Raw genomic sequence first — 20,152 nt, 5'->3', positions numbered from 1 at the left:
GCTGCATAAATATTAGTGGCAATGAAATTGTTTTCAGCATTTTAATGTTGCATTTTGAAGTTTTAAAAATGTGTAAAGAATATGAAACTCTCAAACGAAGTTTGTAGCAAATATATTAGTCCTGTTGGTCTTTCTTTTTTTTAAATAATCTATTTCTACATTATTTCTAGATTTTATTTTTATATTACTAGATTATTTCTCGTTGATCTTTTTAGATTTCTATATCTCGCGGTAAAAGCTGCAAGAGTTGTAGCAAAGGTTAAATTTTTTTGTTTGATTATTTAAGTTTCTCATCATTTCGAGAATTTTGGTCTATTTGGCTGGCATTGTTCAATTGATCTGCAGATGTGATTGTCAGATATAGTAATTCTATGTTCTTCATTCAATTTTTTGGATTGTTATTCAGGACTTGCCAGGATATATGTTTTTAATTTGCTTTAGCTTTTGATGACTCTTGACTTTTGACTTACCGCACTCCCTGTTTCAACTGAATGGATTTCATTTTGCTTGACGCATTGAATTACGCAATGTTGTGATTAAAGCCAAAGTCAAAAGAGCAATATCAACAGAAATCATTAAACGGATAAAGCCATGTCATTAAGTCATAGTGCATTAAGTTATTAAATTTCATCAGAGCGATTGCTAGCTGACATTGAGCTTAATAGCTTTCAGTTTAGAAGCTTAATTATTAAGTATAATTTTAGACTCTAACCGAAACTGCGCACTGAACTAGAACACTTATTGCAACTTAGGAAAAATTTCTATTAAAATTCTATAAAATTTCCGTCTCTTCTTTCTGTTTTAATCCCGATGTGCTTCAACGGCGGCTATTTTATGGCAATCTGCCGGCTATGTTCAATTTTTGAGTTCTGGCCGTATTTATCTGATATTTTGTCGTCTTATCCTATAGTGTCTTTTTTGTTCGGCCTGACCGGTTGCTAATCAGGTATAGTTGAATATAACCAGCGTTATAAATTCACAGCCTTCGCTTCTTAAAATTTTGAGTATATTTTGTTTCAACAATATCATTGAATTCTTGAGCTGACTTGTTTTTGTGATTCTTGTTGTGTCCTTAATAAGGGTATATCTAGATCGCGCATAGTGCATAAAATCGGACTCTAAGTGGTCGTTTCAGTTGCTGGCTTATTGTTTTTTTATGACTTTGACACTTGCGTTCATGAATATTTATAGAATTTTTTTTCTGCTGCTGGTCATCGTTTATTTTTTGTTTTAGTATGATTAAGAAAAGCATTAGTGGGTTCCTAATGCGGCGTTATTTACTGATTTGATCATCTTAGTTTTAGCTACTGTTTTATTAACACCATTTGTAAGGTTGCAACCTTGTCTTCCCTTTTACTGGTCCATTTTTCACCCAATGGAGTAAGCGTTTTTTGTTTTGTGCTTTTTTGTTGTAGTTGTTTCTGTCAATTTGTTTTCTCAGAATGCATGTATTCATTTTGAGCACTAATAGTATGATTAGTTATCTAAATTCTTATCGTTTCTGATGATTTTGATAATATTAGCTTTCGCAAGAAAGACTTATTTTTTTGTTCATTTGTTTTGTTAACTGTTAATTTTAAGTTTTGTTCAAAGCTTGATTTAATTTAGCTTAATTTAGTTGAAGGAGATAAAGACGGCTCAGTATATGCCACTTTAAATGAAAGATATTTGAAGGCAGGTAATAGAAATAACACATGTCATACGATTTCTCGGCTTCGGTTCTTTATTTTTGAATGTCTCAAAAGCATTTTACTGTCGAGTATGTAAAGCTACACGAGAAAGTCAATTGAGCAGTTGACTTTTTTAACTCTTCCTGGAGCAATTGGTCTCCTAAAGTTTTGATCGAACCGTGTTCAAAATACAGTTTTCGAAAATTGCAAAAGTTGATGGAAGAAAATATGGTTTTTCAATTGCCATGAATTTGAAAATTCTAAAAGTTCACTGTTTCTTGATTTTTATTTACTCTCAAACGAAGTTTGTTGCAGTTATATTAGTCATGTGGTCTTTTGAATGCGATTTTTCGCTTGACAGATTTTTCGATCCATTTGACTTCTCGTCCTCGAAAACTAGATAAATACGTGGCGCCTGGAGGGCATTAAGTGGCTGAGCAACTCCCCTGGAGTGTTACGCGTTCCTAGTCTCTAAGTACGTTTTTCACAGAAACTGTTTTGAGGGGACAATTTCTTCGTGTGAAGGACGGTTCTTAATCTTAGAACTTTGAGCCCTCGTAGTAGCCATTAATTGCTCGCAAACAAAGTTTGTAGCAATTATATTGTCCCCTGGGGTCTTTTGCGCCTTTTCCCTTCTCCAATTTTTCGTGTGAAGCTTTTTACTTTTTGTCCTCTTAAACAAAAACAAGGTAAACCGGGTGGGCGTTAAATTCTCTTAGAAGCTTACAGCTCTAAGTATTTAAGTATGTGGATGCGGTTTAAGAGCATAAATTCATGATGTGAAGGGTGGTTCTTAGAATTGTATGACGCCCACTTTTACCCTTCCCCCACTCCTTCCCACCCTTGCTCAAAACGCCCTCAAGTTTGATTTTAATCGAAGTACCCAGTGTATCCAATATATAACAATTCGACCCAGTTTTACGAAATTGACTGAAGAAATTTTCACGTAAAGCTCTCTCGATTTCGCTGCTGTTTTTTTCTCAAATTGATAAGTAATTTTTTTTTGTAACCAGATGGTTCAAGTTTACAACCCAGAAATAATATATACATTCTTTTTCTCTAGTACAATGTTTCAAATCATAATAAAATGTTCCGTTTTCTGCTTAACATGAAAATAAATTTTGAAGTATCTAATGTTTCTTTCGAATTGTACAACTTAAAATAGCTTGAAAAGATGCTGTTTTAGCATTTTTAAAATTAAAATTAAAGATCGAGGAATTTAAAGAGAATTTAAAATTAAAGTTTATTCCATTTCAGAATAGTGTTGTAGAGAACTGTTGCTGGCTTTCAAATTGTTTTTCTGTTCTTCTATTTGTTCTCACCAATACATTACCCCTTGGAATTCATTATCTGTATGAAATACATTTCCAGAAATTTATCAGTTCTTATTTTCGGAACCACTCATTTGTTGGATTAACCATTCTGCTGGTATAATGTCAGATTTCATCAAAAATCGTGACCTTTCAAATTTTGTTTTCATTTAGCATAGTTTGATTCTTCATTTTATCTCAGTTGTTAAGATTTTGAAAAAAAAATAATGCTCTTAATTTTAAATGTGAGAGTACTGAGGATCTGACCAACATTAATCGCGATTCAAGTGATATTTGATGAGGTCTAATATATGATGATCGTATGACCATACTGACATTTTTGAGAAAACTATTAATTTGATTTTGAAAGCTCAATGAATCTAAATTCTTAATATCTGCTGTGTTTTTTCGCTTTTCATTGTTCTTCGTTGAAATTTACTTAGCCAAAATCATTTTTGTCTCGAAAAGTAAAGTAAAGCATTTAATCAGTGTTCATTGTTAACTGGATTTGTTTTAATAGGAACTCGTGCCGAGAATACATGCTTTTGTTTTTGATATAGAAACTTATCATCCGCGAGCTGAATAATTTCGTTGAATTTTTTCTGTTAATTAATCGATTATATAATTAGCTGTCCAGAGCGTTGCCACATGGCTTTGACATAACGCGTTCCATCCATTATCTCTATATGAGCTAATTGGGCAATAAAAACAAGTCCAGAGGCGTGAATTAATGTTTATTTACTGAAATTACTCATGTAATTCTTGATATTACAAATCTCAGTTTGTACTATTTAAGCCAACGCAGTGTCCCCAGTGCCACAGCAGTCGTTGGGTGTTACGTCATCGAATACGGGTGGACTTGGCTCCGATGTGAGTGTTGTGAGCAGTGGCAGTAGCAGTGCAAATACATTAGGAGGGGGCTCTGTCGTAGTGGGCCCAGATGGCGCTAAGAAGAGGGAGATGCGGTTGTACAAAAACCGGTGAGTAAAAATCATACAGACGAGTTATCAACAACGACCGGAGGCTGAGCCTTTATAGAGTTCAAGAATTTGATTTTTTCCATCGAATTCTGCTATCAACAGACAACGGAAACCCGTGTTGGTGCTAGTCATTTTAGCAGCTGTCTTTATATAAGCGGTTGGTTAACACTGTTTTTTTTCTGGCATCGCTCGTGGTACTACTTCAAGGTTAAAGTGCGAAAGCTGTCAATTTTACCCCTCCAGACATTGATTTTACCTATATTTTGTAACGAAAGAAAAAATATCCATGGATCGTTAAAAAAAACGGAAAGCCTTACTTCAATAAATCATTGACTTTTTTTGTAAACGAAACAAAAGTTAATGAAATTTTGCTTCGACCTCAATTAAGGATTGGACTATTTAAAGCTAAATGTACCTCAAAAGAAAAGAAATCTTGTGATATTTTTTTCTGCCAATACATTATAAAGCGGATGTAATGTGGTATACTTACTGTCGAATATGTACTGCAAAAACAGATCAACGTTCTCATAGTAGAGAAAAAATAAAGAAATCGAAAATTCATTCTGCAATTGTTCTGTTATTTTCAGTTAATTCGATAGCCACCTGTTCATACGGAAAAGTGGCAGAATTACAGTATCCAGATTTTCAAAGGAAAACAATGAAACTACCTTTTTAATTGCTCTCGAACGAAGTTAGCAACAATTATTGTAACATTGTGTGTGCTTTTCCGCAAAGTTTTTGCATGTACGTTACTTTAATTCGCTGATTTCACTGCGTGAGTGATCTTCTCAGTATATGTTTTCAATTAGTTGTTGATTGCTAAATCTTAAGTTAGAAGGGCCAGAAATGGTTATTGATGCAATTTGGTTTTTGCGGAAATCCGAAGGAATATGTAACTTATTAATAGCCGCCCTGAGCCTCGCAAATGATATTATTCAGGAGCTTTCCTTTTTTATAGATTAAAAAAATTGAAGTGTATTGGGTCGCTGTATTTTTTGAAAATATCTTCACATATTTTATTGATTTTCATAGCGAAATTTGAGAAGCGATTTTCGTCTTTACGAAGCAGGAAGTGGGGGCAAGAGGATTCATTTTTTTTCGCAGTGTGCTTTTTTAAAACTCGAATATACACCGATTATAAAGCGAGAAAGCAATGTCTGAATAAAAAAATTGCTTTCTCGCTAATGGTTTCTGTTCATATGCGGCAATTTGAATTCGATTTTTTAATTGTATTTTTGTTGTTGAAATTTTCAAAAACTGTCTTCCCAATTCATTCACGATTCCTTTTACGCCTATTTTTTTTCTTTGAAATAAAGCTCTTTGAATTGTAGGTCAGGAATTGTCCTGTTTTTTGTTTCGTCCTCTGACTCTCTTCGTTTGTTCACATGGCAAAGCTGAAAAAGTTAAATTTTCCTCCTCTTTTCACTTTCCCTTGATTTTTTTAAATGTCATTTGGATGATCTGTTAAGCGATTATTCGTGTCATACATCACTCGACAAATTTGCTTTTGCTTTTTAAAGTTCAAGTTTAGTCTGAATGTGGTAAAGTTCAAATAAAGTTTTTTTTGTGCAATGAAGGTTTTTTAATAAACACGTTTCCGTTGCGCAAATTTCATCAATCCACTTTAATTTACCGCTGATTTTTGTTATGGTTTTTAATCTGGGTCGATAACTTTTTAAATCATGAATCTGTTTCATCTAGAATTTGCTACATGTGAGAAAGGAAAACAATGAAATCACCTTTTTAATTGCTCTCGAACGAAGTTAGCAGCAATTATTGTAACATTGTGTCTGCTTTTCCGCAAACTTTTTGCATGTACGTTACTTTAATTCGCTGATTTCACTGCGTGAGTGATCTTCTCAGTATATGTTTTCAATTAGTTGTTGATTGCTAAATCTTAAGTTAGAAGGGCCAGAAATGGTTATTGATGCAATTTGGTTTTTGTGGAAATCCGAAGAAGGAATAGGTAACTTTTTAATAGCCGCCCTGAGCCTCGCAAATGATATTATTCAGGAGCTTTCCTTTTTATAGAATAAAAAAATATTGAAGTGTATTGGGTCGCTGTATTTTTTGAAAATATCTTCACATCTATTTATTAATCGCGTGAACACATAAGGCTGCATGTTTAAAAGCCTTTTTGGCAGATCGTGAGTGGCATGTTTAACACGTACATAAGGGAGCCGTGTTTTATTGAAGTTTAGGTTGCCGGCTTAGGTGGAGCAAAAAGAAAGAAGCCGAGTGGAGGATTGAACCCGGATCTCCAGCGTGGAAGGCGAGTGCGTTTGCCACTTGGCTATAACCCATGTTGAGTGGTGGGAATTCATGAATATATGACTATGTATGACTGTAGTTCTATTGTGTTTTTAACGAATCATTCCCATTGTGCTTTCTCTTTTATTGATGTTTGTTATTGATTTGTGTTTGTCTGATTTAAGTTTGTCTTCGATTTATGGAGTAGCCCTCCCTCTTTGATTTATGGAGCCGCCCTCCCTCTGTGATTTATGGAGTCGCCTTCCCTCTTTGATTTATGGAGTCGCCCTCCCTGCTGCTGTGGATGTTATAGCCTTTTCATTGGGATGATGATTGGGGAGCGGGTGAAGTCAGGCGAGGGGGAGTGAGGGGGGGGGGGGTTGATGAGTAGTGTGTATATGCATGTGATGTGTGTGTTTCTGCGTGCGTGCGTGAGAGAGTGTTTGTTTGTGCGTGTCAGGGTGTGTTGAGGGGGGGGGGGCGTGGGTGTCAGGTGTTAGTGGGTGAGGTGGAATCAAACGATCGAATTGAAAACGGTCATTGAGCTATTCGTGTTCTTTTTGACCGATTAACTTTTGTCTGTGTCTGGTAGATATTAGATACCTGCTAGAACCTCTTTGTTTGCTTCATTTGCCGTTTTCAGCTTTGCCGAAACAAGAATGTTGAACACGTCGTATGCCTTAGCGACTTTACAAAATAACTTTAAGAAATCGTTCGAGAGCTCCGAAAAGGAAATAGCTTTGGCAATAAATCACCTAGAAAGGGCGGTTGGCGGCGATGTAGCGGCCTCTGAAATTGGTGATCTTAAAAAGAAAGTCAATGACTCATTTCTTGAGATAAAAAAGTTGGCGATCGAGTTCAATTCATCAGCATTATTTTTTATCGGTATAAATGTTGACCCATTAAATCCTCGTTTACATGAACTTCTCACGGGGTCACGTAATGAGCTCTCCTTATTGTCAAAACCAAAATCAAAGAAGAAGAGGTCGGACAAGGAAGGTGGAAATAAGGTCCTGGATGTGGAACCGGCTTCAAAGCAGATGCGCACTACAGGTCCGGAGTGCGCAAAAAGGAATGTTCAAGGGAAAAATCTTGCTGTTAAAACCGCAACTGCTGGAGTGACCAAACAGGTGGAGTCGATAGTTGGACAACTGACTACTCCTTCCGCAGTTACTGATGTGGACACTGTGGAGAATGCTCAATTGAGAAAACAGGAATCTGCAACGGAGCATATTATACAGAGCGGTTCAGGTGGCAATCCTTGTGTCTTTATAGAAGCAGGAGGTTTGGCCGGGACCGGAAATAGCGGAGAGTGCTCAGGTCAGAGTGTTGAGCAGTCAACAGGTATCCAAAAAGTTAAAAGAGAGTCAATAAAGAGGCGGTCTGGGCATCCGCAAAAGTCTGGCGAAAAGTTTTCGAGGGAAGAAATGGAGCGAATACTGGCCGCAATGTCTGCTTCGTCAGATGAAGGTGAGAGTGTTGATGCACGAAGGAGTCAGAGCAAGAATAAAAGAGAGAGTAGTGATATCGAAGAAGGAGAAATTGTAGATCTTGGCTGCCAAGTTTGATGATTCAAAATTTTGATGGTATTATTTTTTGATACTGTTGTACTATCTGATACTATTACAGTTTTGACCCTGCCATGATCTTTGATAGAGTTAGAAATTTCGTTTTGTGTGCATATTGAAAATCTTTTATGTTAAATTGAGTGGTTGCCTGCTTGCTTTTTACAAACTGCCTGAAAATGTTTCAGAGGAAACGACTACGCAAAGGACTAAGTGATGAGAAGTGAAAATGTAGTCCTTATAAAAACGAAAATTTACGGAGGTACACTAGTGTTTGGCAAAGAAAAAGAATTATGGCTCATGTTAAAACCATTGTTTCGTCGCGCTAATTGATTTTCTTGGGCGACATTTACGAATAGCGGTCTATCATAAAAAATATGCATAGTGAAACTAATAGAGCTTTTTTAGAGTTTTATTTAGACCGAGGATCTCGAATGCAGAATTTCTATCTGCTCAAAACTTGCCTGAACTATAAGTTCTTTGGTTTTCTTGAACTTGCCATTTATTTATCCAGAAATACGACTTCTTGATTGATAATATACGCTTATCTGAACTCAATGGTCTCTAACAATGGTCTGAAAATTAATTCCAATTGTTAACCTCTTTTTTTAAAGGAAAATTGAATATCATTGTGATGAAAATTTCTTAATTGTCTCAAACAAAATTTAAATAAGTCGTACAGCTGATGGTCTTTTGAAGACAGTAGAACTTCGAAAGCAGAATAGTTTCGATGAGCTGATAATTTCAGGTTTATGAACTTTCAAAACTTAGTTGAATGATTATGATGCCATGACTTGGCCTCTTATATGAATTAAAGTGGACACTCTAGCCTCTCAAGACTTGCTCTCTTTGAAAACAAAAAAATCAAATGCTGTTATTTCCATTATTGGTTTTTACTTTTACGGATTCTGCAAAATATTATGAATACCACTTTCAAAATGCAAGTTTTCGAAGAGCTGATAATTCTTTCAGCTTTATGGAACTTCGAAAACTTAGTTGATTGCTTACGATGCAATGCCTTGCTTGCTTATGTTAATTATAGTAGACACTCTAGCCCCTCATCACTTAAATGTTTGCTGTTTCTGAAAACGAAGAATCCAAACGCTATTGAAAATTGTGAAAACATGGTTTTTATGAAAAGTGATCAAAAGGTTTTGACATCAAAAAATTTCTGCTTTGTTGCTTTCAAGTATGAGTGTGCAAAAATACAATAATACTGACGTTGAAAAAAAACTCTATGCTCTTAGCACTCGAGCACTTGAATGTTCTCCCGTCAAAAACGAAAAATAGCAAAAGCTGCTTTTTCCAATATTGGGTTTCATTTGAAAGCCTTCTACAACAAAAACATCACTGCTGCTGGGAATGAGTTGATAACACGAAAATATATTGCGGTCAATAATTGATTTCGATTTGACAAAAAAATTGATTCCGTATACCTGATTCTGTAAACATACCAATAATACTGACAATGAACAAAATGTCAATTGAATCAATACCACTATCGAAATAAAAAAATTGAATGATCTTATCCTGTCAGCTTTTCGGAGTTTGGAAAAATTGTTGATTGCTTATGATACAATGCTTATATAAATTATAATAGACACTCTAGCTTCTCAGCACTTGAATGTTCTCTCGTCGAAAACGAAAAATATCTAACGCTGCTGTTTCCAATATTGGCTTGCAATTTAAAGCCTTCTGCGACAAATATCACTGATGCTGGGAATTAGTTGACAACACGAAAAAACATTGCGTTAAATAATTGCTTTCGATTTGAAAAAAATTGCTTTGTTGCGTCTCCGTATACCTGATTCTGTAGACATACCAATAATACTGACATTGAATAAAATATCAATTGAATCAATACCACTATCGAAATAAAAAAAAATGGAATGATCTTATCATCCTCTCAGCTTTTTAGTGTTTGGAAAAATTTTTGATTGCTTATGATACAATGCTTATATGAATTATAATAGACACTCTAGCTTCTCAGAACTTGAATGTTGTCTCGTCGAAATTGAAAAATATCTAAGACTGCTGTTTCCAATATTGGCTTTCAATTTAAAGACTTCTGCAACAAAAACATCATTGTTGCTTGGAATGAGTGGATAACATGAAATTATATTGCGGTCAATAAATACTTTCGATTTGAAAAAAATTGCTTTGTTTCGTCTCCGTATACCTGATTCTGTAAACATACCAATAATACTGACAATGAACAAAATATCAATTGAATCAATACCACTATCGAAATAAAAAAAAAATTGAATGATCTTATCCTGTCAGCTTTTCGGAGTTTGGAAAAATTGTTGATTGCTTATGATACAATGCTTATATAAATTAAAATAGACACTCTAGCTCCTCAGCACTTGAATGTTCTCTCATCGAAAACCAAAAATTATCAAACGCTGCTTTTTCCAATATTGGGTTTCATGTTAAAGGCTTCTGCAACAAAAACATCACTGATGCTGGGAATGAGTTGACAACACGAAAATATATTGCGGTAAATAATTGCTTTCGATTTGAAAACAAAAATTGCTTTGTTGCGTCTCCGTATACCTGATTCTGTAAACATACCAATACTAATGACAATGAATAAAATATCAATTGAATCAATACCACTGTCGAAAAAAAAATGAATGATCTTATCATCCTCTCAGCTTTTTAGTGTTTAATATGATTGCGTATGATACAATGCTTATAATATGAATTATAGTAGACACTCTATCCTCTTAGCATTTGAGCACTTGAGTTTTCTCTCATCAAAAACGAAAAATGTCAAACGCTGCTTTTTCCAATATTGGATTTCATTTTAAAGGCTTCTGCTACCACGATGAGCTGGTAATTTCAGGTTTGATTTTAGAAAACTTAGTTGAATGATTATGATACCCTGACTTGCCCTCTTATATGAATTAAAGTAGAGACTCTAGCCTCTCAGGACTTGAATGTTTGATCTCTTTGAAAACAAAAAAATCAAATGCTGTTATTTCCATTATTGGTTTTTATTTTTACGGATTCTGCAATATTATGAATACCACTTTCAAAATGCAAGTTTTCGAAGAGCTGATAATTCTTTCAGCTTTATGGAACTTTGAGAACTTAGTTGAATGATTATGATACCATGACCTGCCCTCTTATATGAATTAAAGTGGACACTCTAGCCTCTCAAGACTTGCTCTCTTTGAAAACAAAAAAAATCAAATGCTGTTATTTCCATTATTGGTTTTTCTTTTTACGGATTCTGCAATATTATGAATACCACTTTCAAAATGCAAGTTTTCGAAGAGCTGATAATTCTTTCAGCTTTATGGAACTTTGAGAACTTAGTTGAATGATTATGATACCATGACCTGCCCTCTTATATGAATTAAAGTGGACACTCTAGCCTCTCAAGACTTGCTCTCTTTGAAAACAAAAAAATCAAATGCTGTTATTTCCATTATTGGTTTTTACTTTTACGGATTTTGCAAAATATTATGAATACCACTTTCAAAATGCAAGTTTTCGAAGAGCTGATAATTCTTTCAGCTTTATGGAACTTCGAAAACTTAGTTGATTGCTTACGATGCAATGCCTTGCTTGCTTATGTGAATTATAGTAGACACTCTAGCCCCTTATCACTTAAATGTTTGCTGTTTCTGAAAACGAAGAATCCAAACGCTATTGAAAATTGTGAAAACATGGTTTTTTGATAAGTGATCAAAAGGTTTTGACATCAAAAAATTTCTGCTTTGTTGCTTTCAAGTATGAGTGTGCAAAAATACAATAATACTGACGATGAAAAAACTCTATGCTCTTAGCACTCGAGCACCTAAATATTCTCCCGTCAAAAACGAAAAATAGCAAAAGCTGCCTTTTCCAATATTGGGTTTGGTTTGAAAGCCTTCTACAACAAAAACATCACTGCTGCTGGGAATGAGTTGATAACACGAAAATATATTGCGGTCAATAATTGATTTCGATTTGACAAAAAATTGATTTGTTGCGTCTCCGTATACCTGATTCTGTAAACATACCAATAATACTGACAATGAACAAAATATCAATTGAATCAATACCACTATCGAAATAAAAAAAATTGAATGATCTTATCCTGTCAGCTTTTCGGAGTTTGGAAAAATTGTTGATTGCTTATGATACAATGCTTATATGAATTATAATAGACACTCTAGCTTCTCATCACTTGAATGTTCTCTCGTCGAAAACGAAAAATATCTAACGCTGCTGTTTCCAATATTGGCTTTCAATTTAAAGCCTTCTGCAACAAAAACATCACTGATGCTGGGAATGAGTTGACCACACGAAAATATATTGCGGTAAATAATTGCTTTCGATTTGAAAACAAAAATTGCTTTGTTGCGTCTACGTATACCTGATTCTGTAAACATACCAATACTAATGACAATGAATAAAATATCAATTGAATCAATACCACTATCGAAAAAAAAGTTGAATGATCTTATCATCCTCTCAGCTTTTCAGTGTTTAATATGATTGCTTATGATACAATGCTTATGAATTATAATAGACACTCTATCCTCTCAGCACTTGAGCACTTGAGTTTTCTCTCGTCAAAAACGAAAAATGTCAAACGCTGCTTTTTCCAATATTGGATTTCATTTTAAAGGCTTCTGCTACCACGATGAGCTGATAATTTCAGGTTTATGATTTTAGAAAACTTAGTTGAATGATTATGATACCCTGACTTGCCCTCTTATATGAATTAAAGTAGAGACTCTAGCCTCTCAGGACTTGAATGTTTGATCTCTTTGAAAACAAAAAAATCAAATGCTGTTATTTCCATTATTTGTTTTTATTTTTACGGATTCTGCAATGTTATGAATACCACTTTCAAAATGCAAGTTTTCGAAGAGCTGATAATTCTTTCAGCTTTATGGAACTTTGAAAACTTAGTTGAATGATTATGATACCATGACTTGCCCTCTTATATGAATTAAAGTGGACACTCTAGCCTCTCAAGACTTGCTCTCTTTGAAAACAAAAAAATCAAATGCTGTTATTTCCATTATTGGTTTTTACTTTTACGGATTCTGCAAAATATTATGAATACCACTTTCAAAATGCAAGTTTCCGAAGAGCTGATAATTCTTTCAGCTTTATGGAACTTCGAAAACTTAGTTGATTGCTTACGATGCAATGCCTTGCTTGCTTATGTGAATTATAGTAGACACTCTAGCCCCTCATCACTTAAATGTTTGCTGTTTCTGAAAACGAAGAATCCAAACGCTATTGAAAATTGTGAAAACATGGTTTTTTGAAAAGTGATCAAAAGTTTTGACATCAAAAAATTTCTGCTTTGTTGCTTTCAAGTATGAGTGTGCAAAAATACAATAATACTGACGATGAAAAAACTCTATGCTCTTAGCACTCGAGCACTTGAATATTCTCCCGTCAAAAACGAAAAATAGCAAAAGCTGCTTTCTCCAATATTGGGTTTGGTTTGAAAGCCTTCTACAACAAAAACATCACTGCTGCTGGGAATGAGTTGATAACACGAAAATATATTGCGGTCAATAATTGCTTTCGATTTGAAAACAAAAATTGCTTTGTTGCGTCTACGTATACCTGATTCTGTAAACATACCAATACTAATGACGATGAATAAAATATGAATTGAATCAATACCACTATCGAAAAAAAAAGTTGAATGATCTTATCATCCTCTCAGCTTTTCAGTGTTTAATATGATTGCTTATGATACAATGCTTATAATATGAATTATAATAGACACTCTATCCTCTTAGCACTTGAGCACTTGAGTTTTCTCTCATCAAAAACAAAAAATGTCAAACGCTGCTTTTTCCAATATTGGATTTCATTTTAAAGGCTTCTGCTACCACGATGAGCTGATAATTTCAGGTTTATGATTTTAGAAAACTTAGTTGAATGATTATGATACCCTGACTTGCCCTCTTATATGAATTAAAGTAGAGACTCTAGCCTCTCAGGACTTGAATGTTTGATCTCTTTGAAAACAAAAAAAATCAAATGCTGTTATTTCCATTATTTGTTTTTATTTTTACGGATTCTGCAATGTTATGAATACCACTTTCAAAATGCAAGTTTTCGAAGAGCTGATAATTCTTTCAGCTTTATGGAACTTTGAAAACTTAGTTGAATGATTATGATACCATGACTTGCCCTCTTATATGAATTAAAGTGGACACTCTAGCCTCTCAAGACTTGCTCTCTTTGAAAACAAAAAAATCAAATGCTGTTATTTCCATTATTGGTTTTTACTTTTACGGATTCTGCAAAATATTATGAATACCACTTTCAAAATGCAAGTTTCCGAAGAGCTGATAATTCTTTCAGCTTTATGGAATTTCGAAAACTTAGTTGATTGCTTACGATGCAATGCCTTGCTTGCTTATGTGAATTATAGTAGACACTCTAGCCCCTCATCACTTAAATGTTTGCTGTTTCTGAAAACGAAGAATCCAAACGCTATTGAAAATTGTGAAAACATGGTTTTTTGAAAAGTGATTAAAAGTTTTGACATCAAAAAATTTCTGCTTTGTTGCTTTCAAGTATGAGTGTGCAAAAATACAATAATACTGACGATGAAAAAACTCTATGCTCTTAGCACTCGAGCACTTGAATATTCTCCCGTCAAAAACGAAAAATAGCAAAAGCTGCTTTTTCCAATATTGGGTTTGGTTTGAAAGCCTTCTACAACAAAAACATCACTGCTGCTGGGAATGAGTTGATAACACGAAAATATATTGCGGTCAATAATTGATTTCGATTTGACAAAAAATTGATTTGTTGCGTCTCCGTATACCTGATTCTGTAAACATACCAATAATACTGACAATGAACAAAATATCAATTGAATCAATACCACTATCGAAATAAAAGAATGAATGATCTTATCCTGTCAGCTTTTCGGAGTTTGGAAAAATTGATGATTGCTTATGATACAATGCTTATATGAATTATAATAGACACTCTAGCTTCTCATCACTTGAATGTTCTCTCGTCGAAAACGAAAAATGTCTAACGCTGCTGTTTCCAATATTGGCTTTCAATTTAAAGCCTTCTGCAACAAAAACATCACTGATGCTGGGAATGAGTTGACAACACGAAAATATATTGCGGTAAATAATTGCTTTCGATTTGAAAACAAAAATTGCTTTGTTGCGTCTACGTATACCTGATTCTGTAAACATACCAATACTAATGACAATGAATAAAATATCAATTGAATCAATACCACTATCGAAAAAAAAATTGAATGATCTTATCATCCTCTCAGCTTTTCAGTGTTTAATATGATTGCTTATGATACAATGCTTATAATATGAATTATAATAGACACTCTATCCTCTTAGCACTTGAGCACTTGAGTTTTCTCTCATCAAAAACGAAAAATGTCAAACGCTGCTTTTTCCAATATTGGATTTCATTTTAAAGGCTTCTGCTACCACGATGAGCTGATAATTTCAGGTTTATGATTTTAGAAAACTTAGTTGAATGATTATGATACCCTGACTTGCCCTCTTATATGAATTAAAGTAGAGACTCTAGCCTCTCAGGACTTGAATGTTTGATCTCTTTGAAAACAAAAAAAATCAAATGCTGTTATTTCCATTATTTGTTTTTATTTTTACGGATTCTGCAATGTTATGAATACCACTTTCAAAATGCAAGTTTTCGAAGAGCTGATAATTCTTTCAGCTTTATGGAACTTTGAAAACTTAGTTGAATGATTATGATACCATGACTTGCCCTCTTATATGAATTAAAGTGGACACTCTAGCCTCTCAAGACTTGCTCTCTTTGAAAACAAAAAAATCAAATGCTGTTATTTCCATTATTGGTTTTTACTTTTACGGATTCTGCAAAATATTATGAATACCACTTTCAAAATGCAAGTTTTCGAAGAGCTGATAATTCTTTCAGCTTTATGGAACTTCGAAAACTTAGTTGATTGCTCACGATGCAATGCCTTGCTTGCTTATGTGAATTATAGTAGACACTCTAGCCCCTTATCACTTAAATGTTTGCTGTTTCTGAAAACGAAGAATCCAAACGCTATTGAAAATTGTGAAAACATGGTTTTTTGAAAAGTGATCAAAAGGTTTTGACATCAAAAAATTTCTGCTTTGTTGCTTTCAAGTATGAGTGTGCAAAAATACAATAATACTGACGATGAAAAAACTCTATGCTCTTAGCACTCGAGCACTTAAATATTCTCCCGTCAAAAACGAAAAATAGCAAAAGCTGCCTTTTCCAATATTGGGTTTGGTTTGAAAGCCTTCTACAACAAAAACATCACTGCTGCTGGGAATGAGTTGATAACACGAAAATATATTGCGGTCAATAATTGATTTCGATTTGAGAAAAAATTGATTTTTTGCGTCTCCGTATACCTGATTCTGTAAACATACCAATAATACTGACAATGAACAAAATATCAATTGAATCAATACCACTATCGAAATAAAAAAAAATTGAATGATCTTATCCTGTCAGCTTTTCGGAGTTTGGAAAAATTGTTGATTGCTTATGATACAATGCTTATATGAATTATAATAGACACTCTAGCTTCTCATCACTTGAATGTTCTCTCGTCGAAAACGAAAAATATCTAACGCTGCTGTTTCCAATATTGGCTTTCAATTTAAAGCCTTCTGCAACAAAAACATCACTGATGCTGGGAATGAGTTGACCACACGAAAATATATTGCGGTAAATAATTGCTTTCGATTTGAAAACAAAAATTGCTTTGTTGCGTCTACGTATACCTGATTCTGTAAACATACCAATACTAATGACAATGAATAAAATATCAATTGAATCAATACCACTATCGAAAAAAAAAGTTGAATGATCTTATCATCCTCTCAGCTTTTCAGTGTTTAATATGATTGCTTATGATACAATGCTTATAATATGAATTATAATAGACACTCTATCCTCTTAGCACTTGAGCACTTGAGTTTTCTCTCATCAAAAACGAAAAATGTCAAACGCTGCTTTTTCCAATATTGGATTTCATTTTAAAGGCTTCTGCTACCACGATGAGCTGATAATTTCAGGTTTATGATTTTAGAAAACTTAGTTGAATGGTTATGATACCCTGACTTGCCCTCTTATATGAATTAAAGTAGAGACTCTAGCCTCTCAGGACTTGAATGTTTGATCTCTTTGAAAACAAAAAAAATCAAATGCTGTTATTTCCATTATTTGTTTTTATTTTTACGGATTCTGCAATGTTATGAATACCACCTTCAAAATGCAAGTTTTCGAAGAGCTGATAATTCTTTCAGCTTTATGGAACTTTGAAAACTTAGTTGAATGATTATGATACCATGACTTGCCCTCTTATATGAATTAAAGTGGACACTCTAGCCTCTCAAGACTTGCTCTCTTTGAAAACAAAAAAATCAAATGCTGTTATTTCCATTATTGGTTTTTACTTTTACGGATTCTGCAAAATATTATGAATACCACTTTCAAAATGCAAGTTTCCGAAGAGCTGATAATTCTTTCAGCTTTATGGAACTTCGAAAACTTAGTTGATTGCTTACGATGCAATGCCTTGCTTGCTTATGAGAATTATAGTAGACACTCTAGCCCCTCATCACTTAAATGTTTGCTGTTTCTGAAAACGAAGAATCCAAACGCTATTGAAAATTGTGAAAACATGGTTTTTTGAAAAGTGATCAAAAGTTTTGACATCAAAAAATTTCTGCTTTGTTGCTTTCAAGTATGAGTGTGCAAAAATACAATAATACTGACGATGAAAAAACTCTATGCTCTTAGCACTCGAGCACTTGAATATTCTCCCGTCAAAAACGAAAAATAGCAAAAGCTGCTTTTTCCAATATTGGGTATGGTTTGAAAGCCTTCTACAACAAAAACATCACTGCTGCTGGGAATGAGTTGATAACACGAAAATATATTGCGGTCAATAATTGATTTCGATTTGACAAAAAATTGATTTGTTGCGTCTCCGTATACCTGATTCTGTAAACATACCAATAATACTGACAATGAACAAAATATCAATTGAATCAATACCACTATCGAAATAAAAAAAATGAATGATCTTATCCTGTCAGCTTTTCGGAGTTTGGAAAAATTGTTGATTGCTTATGATACAATGCTTATATGAATTATAATAGACACTCTAGCTTCTCATCACTTGAATGTTCTCTCGTCGAAAACGAAAAATGTCTAACGCTGCTGTTTCCAATATTGGCTTTCAATTTAAAGCCTTCCGCAACAAAAACATCACTGATGCTGGGAATGAGTTGACAACACGAAAATATATTGCGGTAAATAATTGCTTTCGATTTGAAAACAAAAATTGCTTTGTTGCGTCTACGTATACCTGATTCTGTAAACATACCAATACTAATGACAATAAAATATCAATTGAATCAATACCACTATCGAAAAAAAAAAATTGAATGATCTTATCATCCTCTCAGCTTTTCAGTGTTTGATATGATTGCTTATGATACAATGCTTATAATATGAATTATAATAGGCACTCTATCCTCTTAGCACTTGAGCACTTGAGTTTTCTCTCATCAAAAACGAAAAATGTCAAACGCTGCTTTTTCCAATATTGGATTTCATTTTAAAGGCTTCTGCTACCACGATGAGCTGATAATTTCAGGTTTATGATTTTAGAAAACTTAGTTGAATGATTATGATACCCTGACTTGCCCTCTTATATGAATTAAAGTAGAGACTCTAGCCTCTCAGGACTTGAATGTTTGATCTCTTTGAAAACAAAAAAATCAAATGCTGTTATTTCCATTATTTGTTTTTGTTTTTACGGATTCTGCAATGTTATGAATACGACTTTCAAAATGCAAGTTTTCGAAGAGCTGATAATTCTTTCAGCTTTTTGGAACTTTGAAAACTTAGTTGAATGATTATGATACCATGACTTGCCCTCTTATATGAATTAAAGTGGACACTCTAGCCTCTCAAGACTTGCTCTCTTTGAAAACAAAAAAATCAAATGCTGTTATTTCCCTTATTGGTTTTTACTTTTACGGATTCTGCAAAATATTATGAATACCACTTTCAAAATGCAAGTTTCCGAAGAGCTGATAATTCTTTCAGCTTTATGGAACTTCGAAAACTTAGTTGATTGCTTACGATGCAATGCCTTGCTTGCTTATGTGAATTATAGTAGACACTCTAGCCCCTCATCACTTAAATGTTTGCTGTTTCTGAAAACGAAAAATCCAAACGCTATTGAAAATTGTCAAAAAAAAAGTTTTTTGAAAAGTGATCAAAAGGTTTTGACAAAAAATTTCTGCTTTGTTGCTTTCAAGTATGAGTGTGCAAAAATACAATAATACTGACGATGAAAAAAATTATGCTCTTAGCACTCGAGCACTTGAATGTTCTCCCGTCAAAAACGAAAAATATCTAACGCTGCTTTTTCCAATATTGGCTTTCAATTTAAAGCCTTCTGCAACAAAAACATCACTGATGCGGGGAATGAGTTGACAACACGAAAATATTTTGCGGTAAATAATTTTTTCGATTTGAAAACAAAAATTGCTTTGTTGCGTCTCCGTATACCTGATTCTGTAAACATACCAATACTAATGACAATGAATAAAATATCAATTGAATCAATACCACTATCGAAAAAAAAATTGAATGATCTTATCATCCTCTCAGCTTTTCAGTGTTTGATATGATTGCTTATGATACAATGCTTATAATATGAATTATAATATGCACTCTATCCTCTTAGCACTTGAGCACTTGAGTTTTCTCTCATCAAAAACGAAAAATGTCAAACGCTGCTTTTTCCAATATTGGATTTCATTTTAAAGGCTTCTGCTACCACGATGAGCTGATAATTTCAGGTTTATGATTTTAGAAAACTTAGTTGAATTATTATGATACCCTGACTTGCCCTCTTATATGAATTAAGGTAGACTCTAGCCTCTCAGGACTTGAATGTTTGATCTCTTTGAAAACAAAAAACTCAAATGCTGTTATTTCCATTATTTGTTTTTATTTTTACGGATTCTGCAATGTTATGAATACCACTTTCAAAATGCAAGTTTTCGAAGAGCTGATAATTCTTTCAGCTTTATGGAACTTTGAAATTTTAGTTGAATGGTTATGATACCATGACTTGCCCTCTTATATGAATTAAAGTGGACACTATAGCCTCTCAAGACTTGCTCTCTTTGAAAACAAAAAAATCAAATGCTGTTATTTCCATTATTGGTTTTTACTTTTACGGCTTCTGCAAAATATTATGAATACCACTTTCAAAGTGCAAGTTTCCGAAGAGCTGATAATTCTTTCAGCTTTATGGAACTTCGAAAACTTAGTTGATTGCTTACGATGCAATGCCTTGCTTGCTT

General features: G+C 33.8%; 1 protein-coding gene across 1 annotated transcript in view; it reads left to right on the top strand.

The window, feature by feature from the left end:
• The window catches only part of LOC142334820 (uncharacterized), a 95,163-nt gene that overhangs the window by 36,187 nt on the left and 38,824 nt on the right, over positions 1-20,152 (top strand). Inside the window, exon 5 of the mRNA XM_075383145.1 lies at positions 3,777-3,960. Coding sequence (XP_075239260.1) covers positions 3,777-3,960 — 184 coding nt within the window. The remainder of the gene's footprint in view (positions 1-3,776; positions 3,961-20,152) is intronic.

Source organism: Convolutriloba macropyga, chromosome 2 (assembly GCF_964194025.1).
Source record: "Convolutriloba macropyga chromosome 2, txConMacr16.3, whole genome shotgun sequence".
NCBI lineage: Eukaryota > Metazoa > Xenacoelomorpha > Acoela > Convolutidae > Convolutriloba > Convolutriloba macropyga.
The sequence above is the reverse complement of the archived record's forward strand: the minus strand, read 5'-3'. Positions and strand labels throughout refer to the sequence as shown.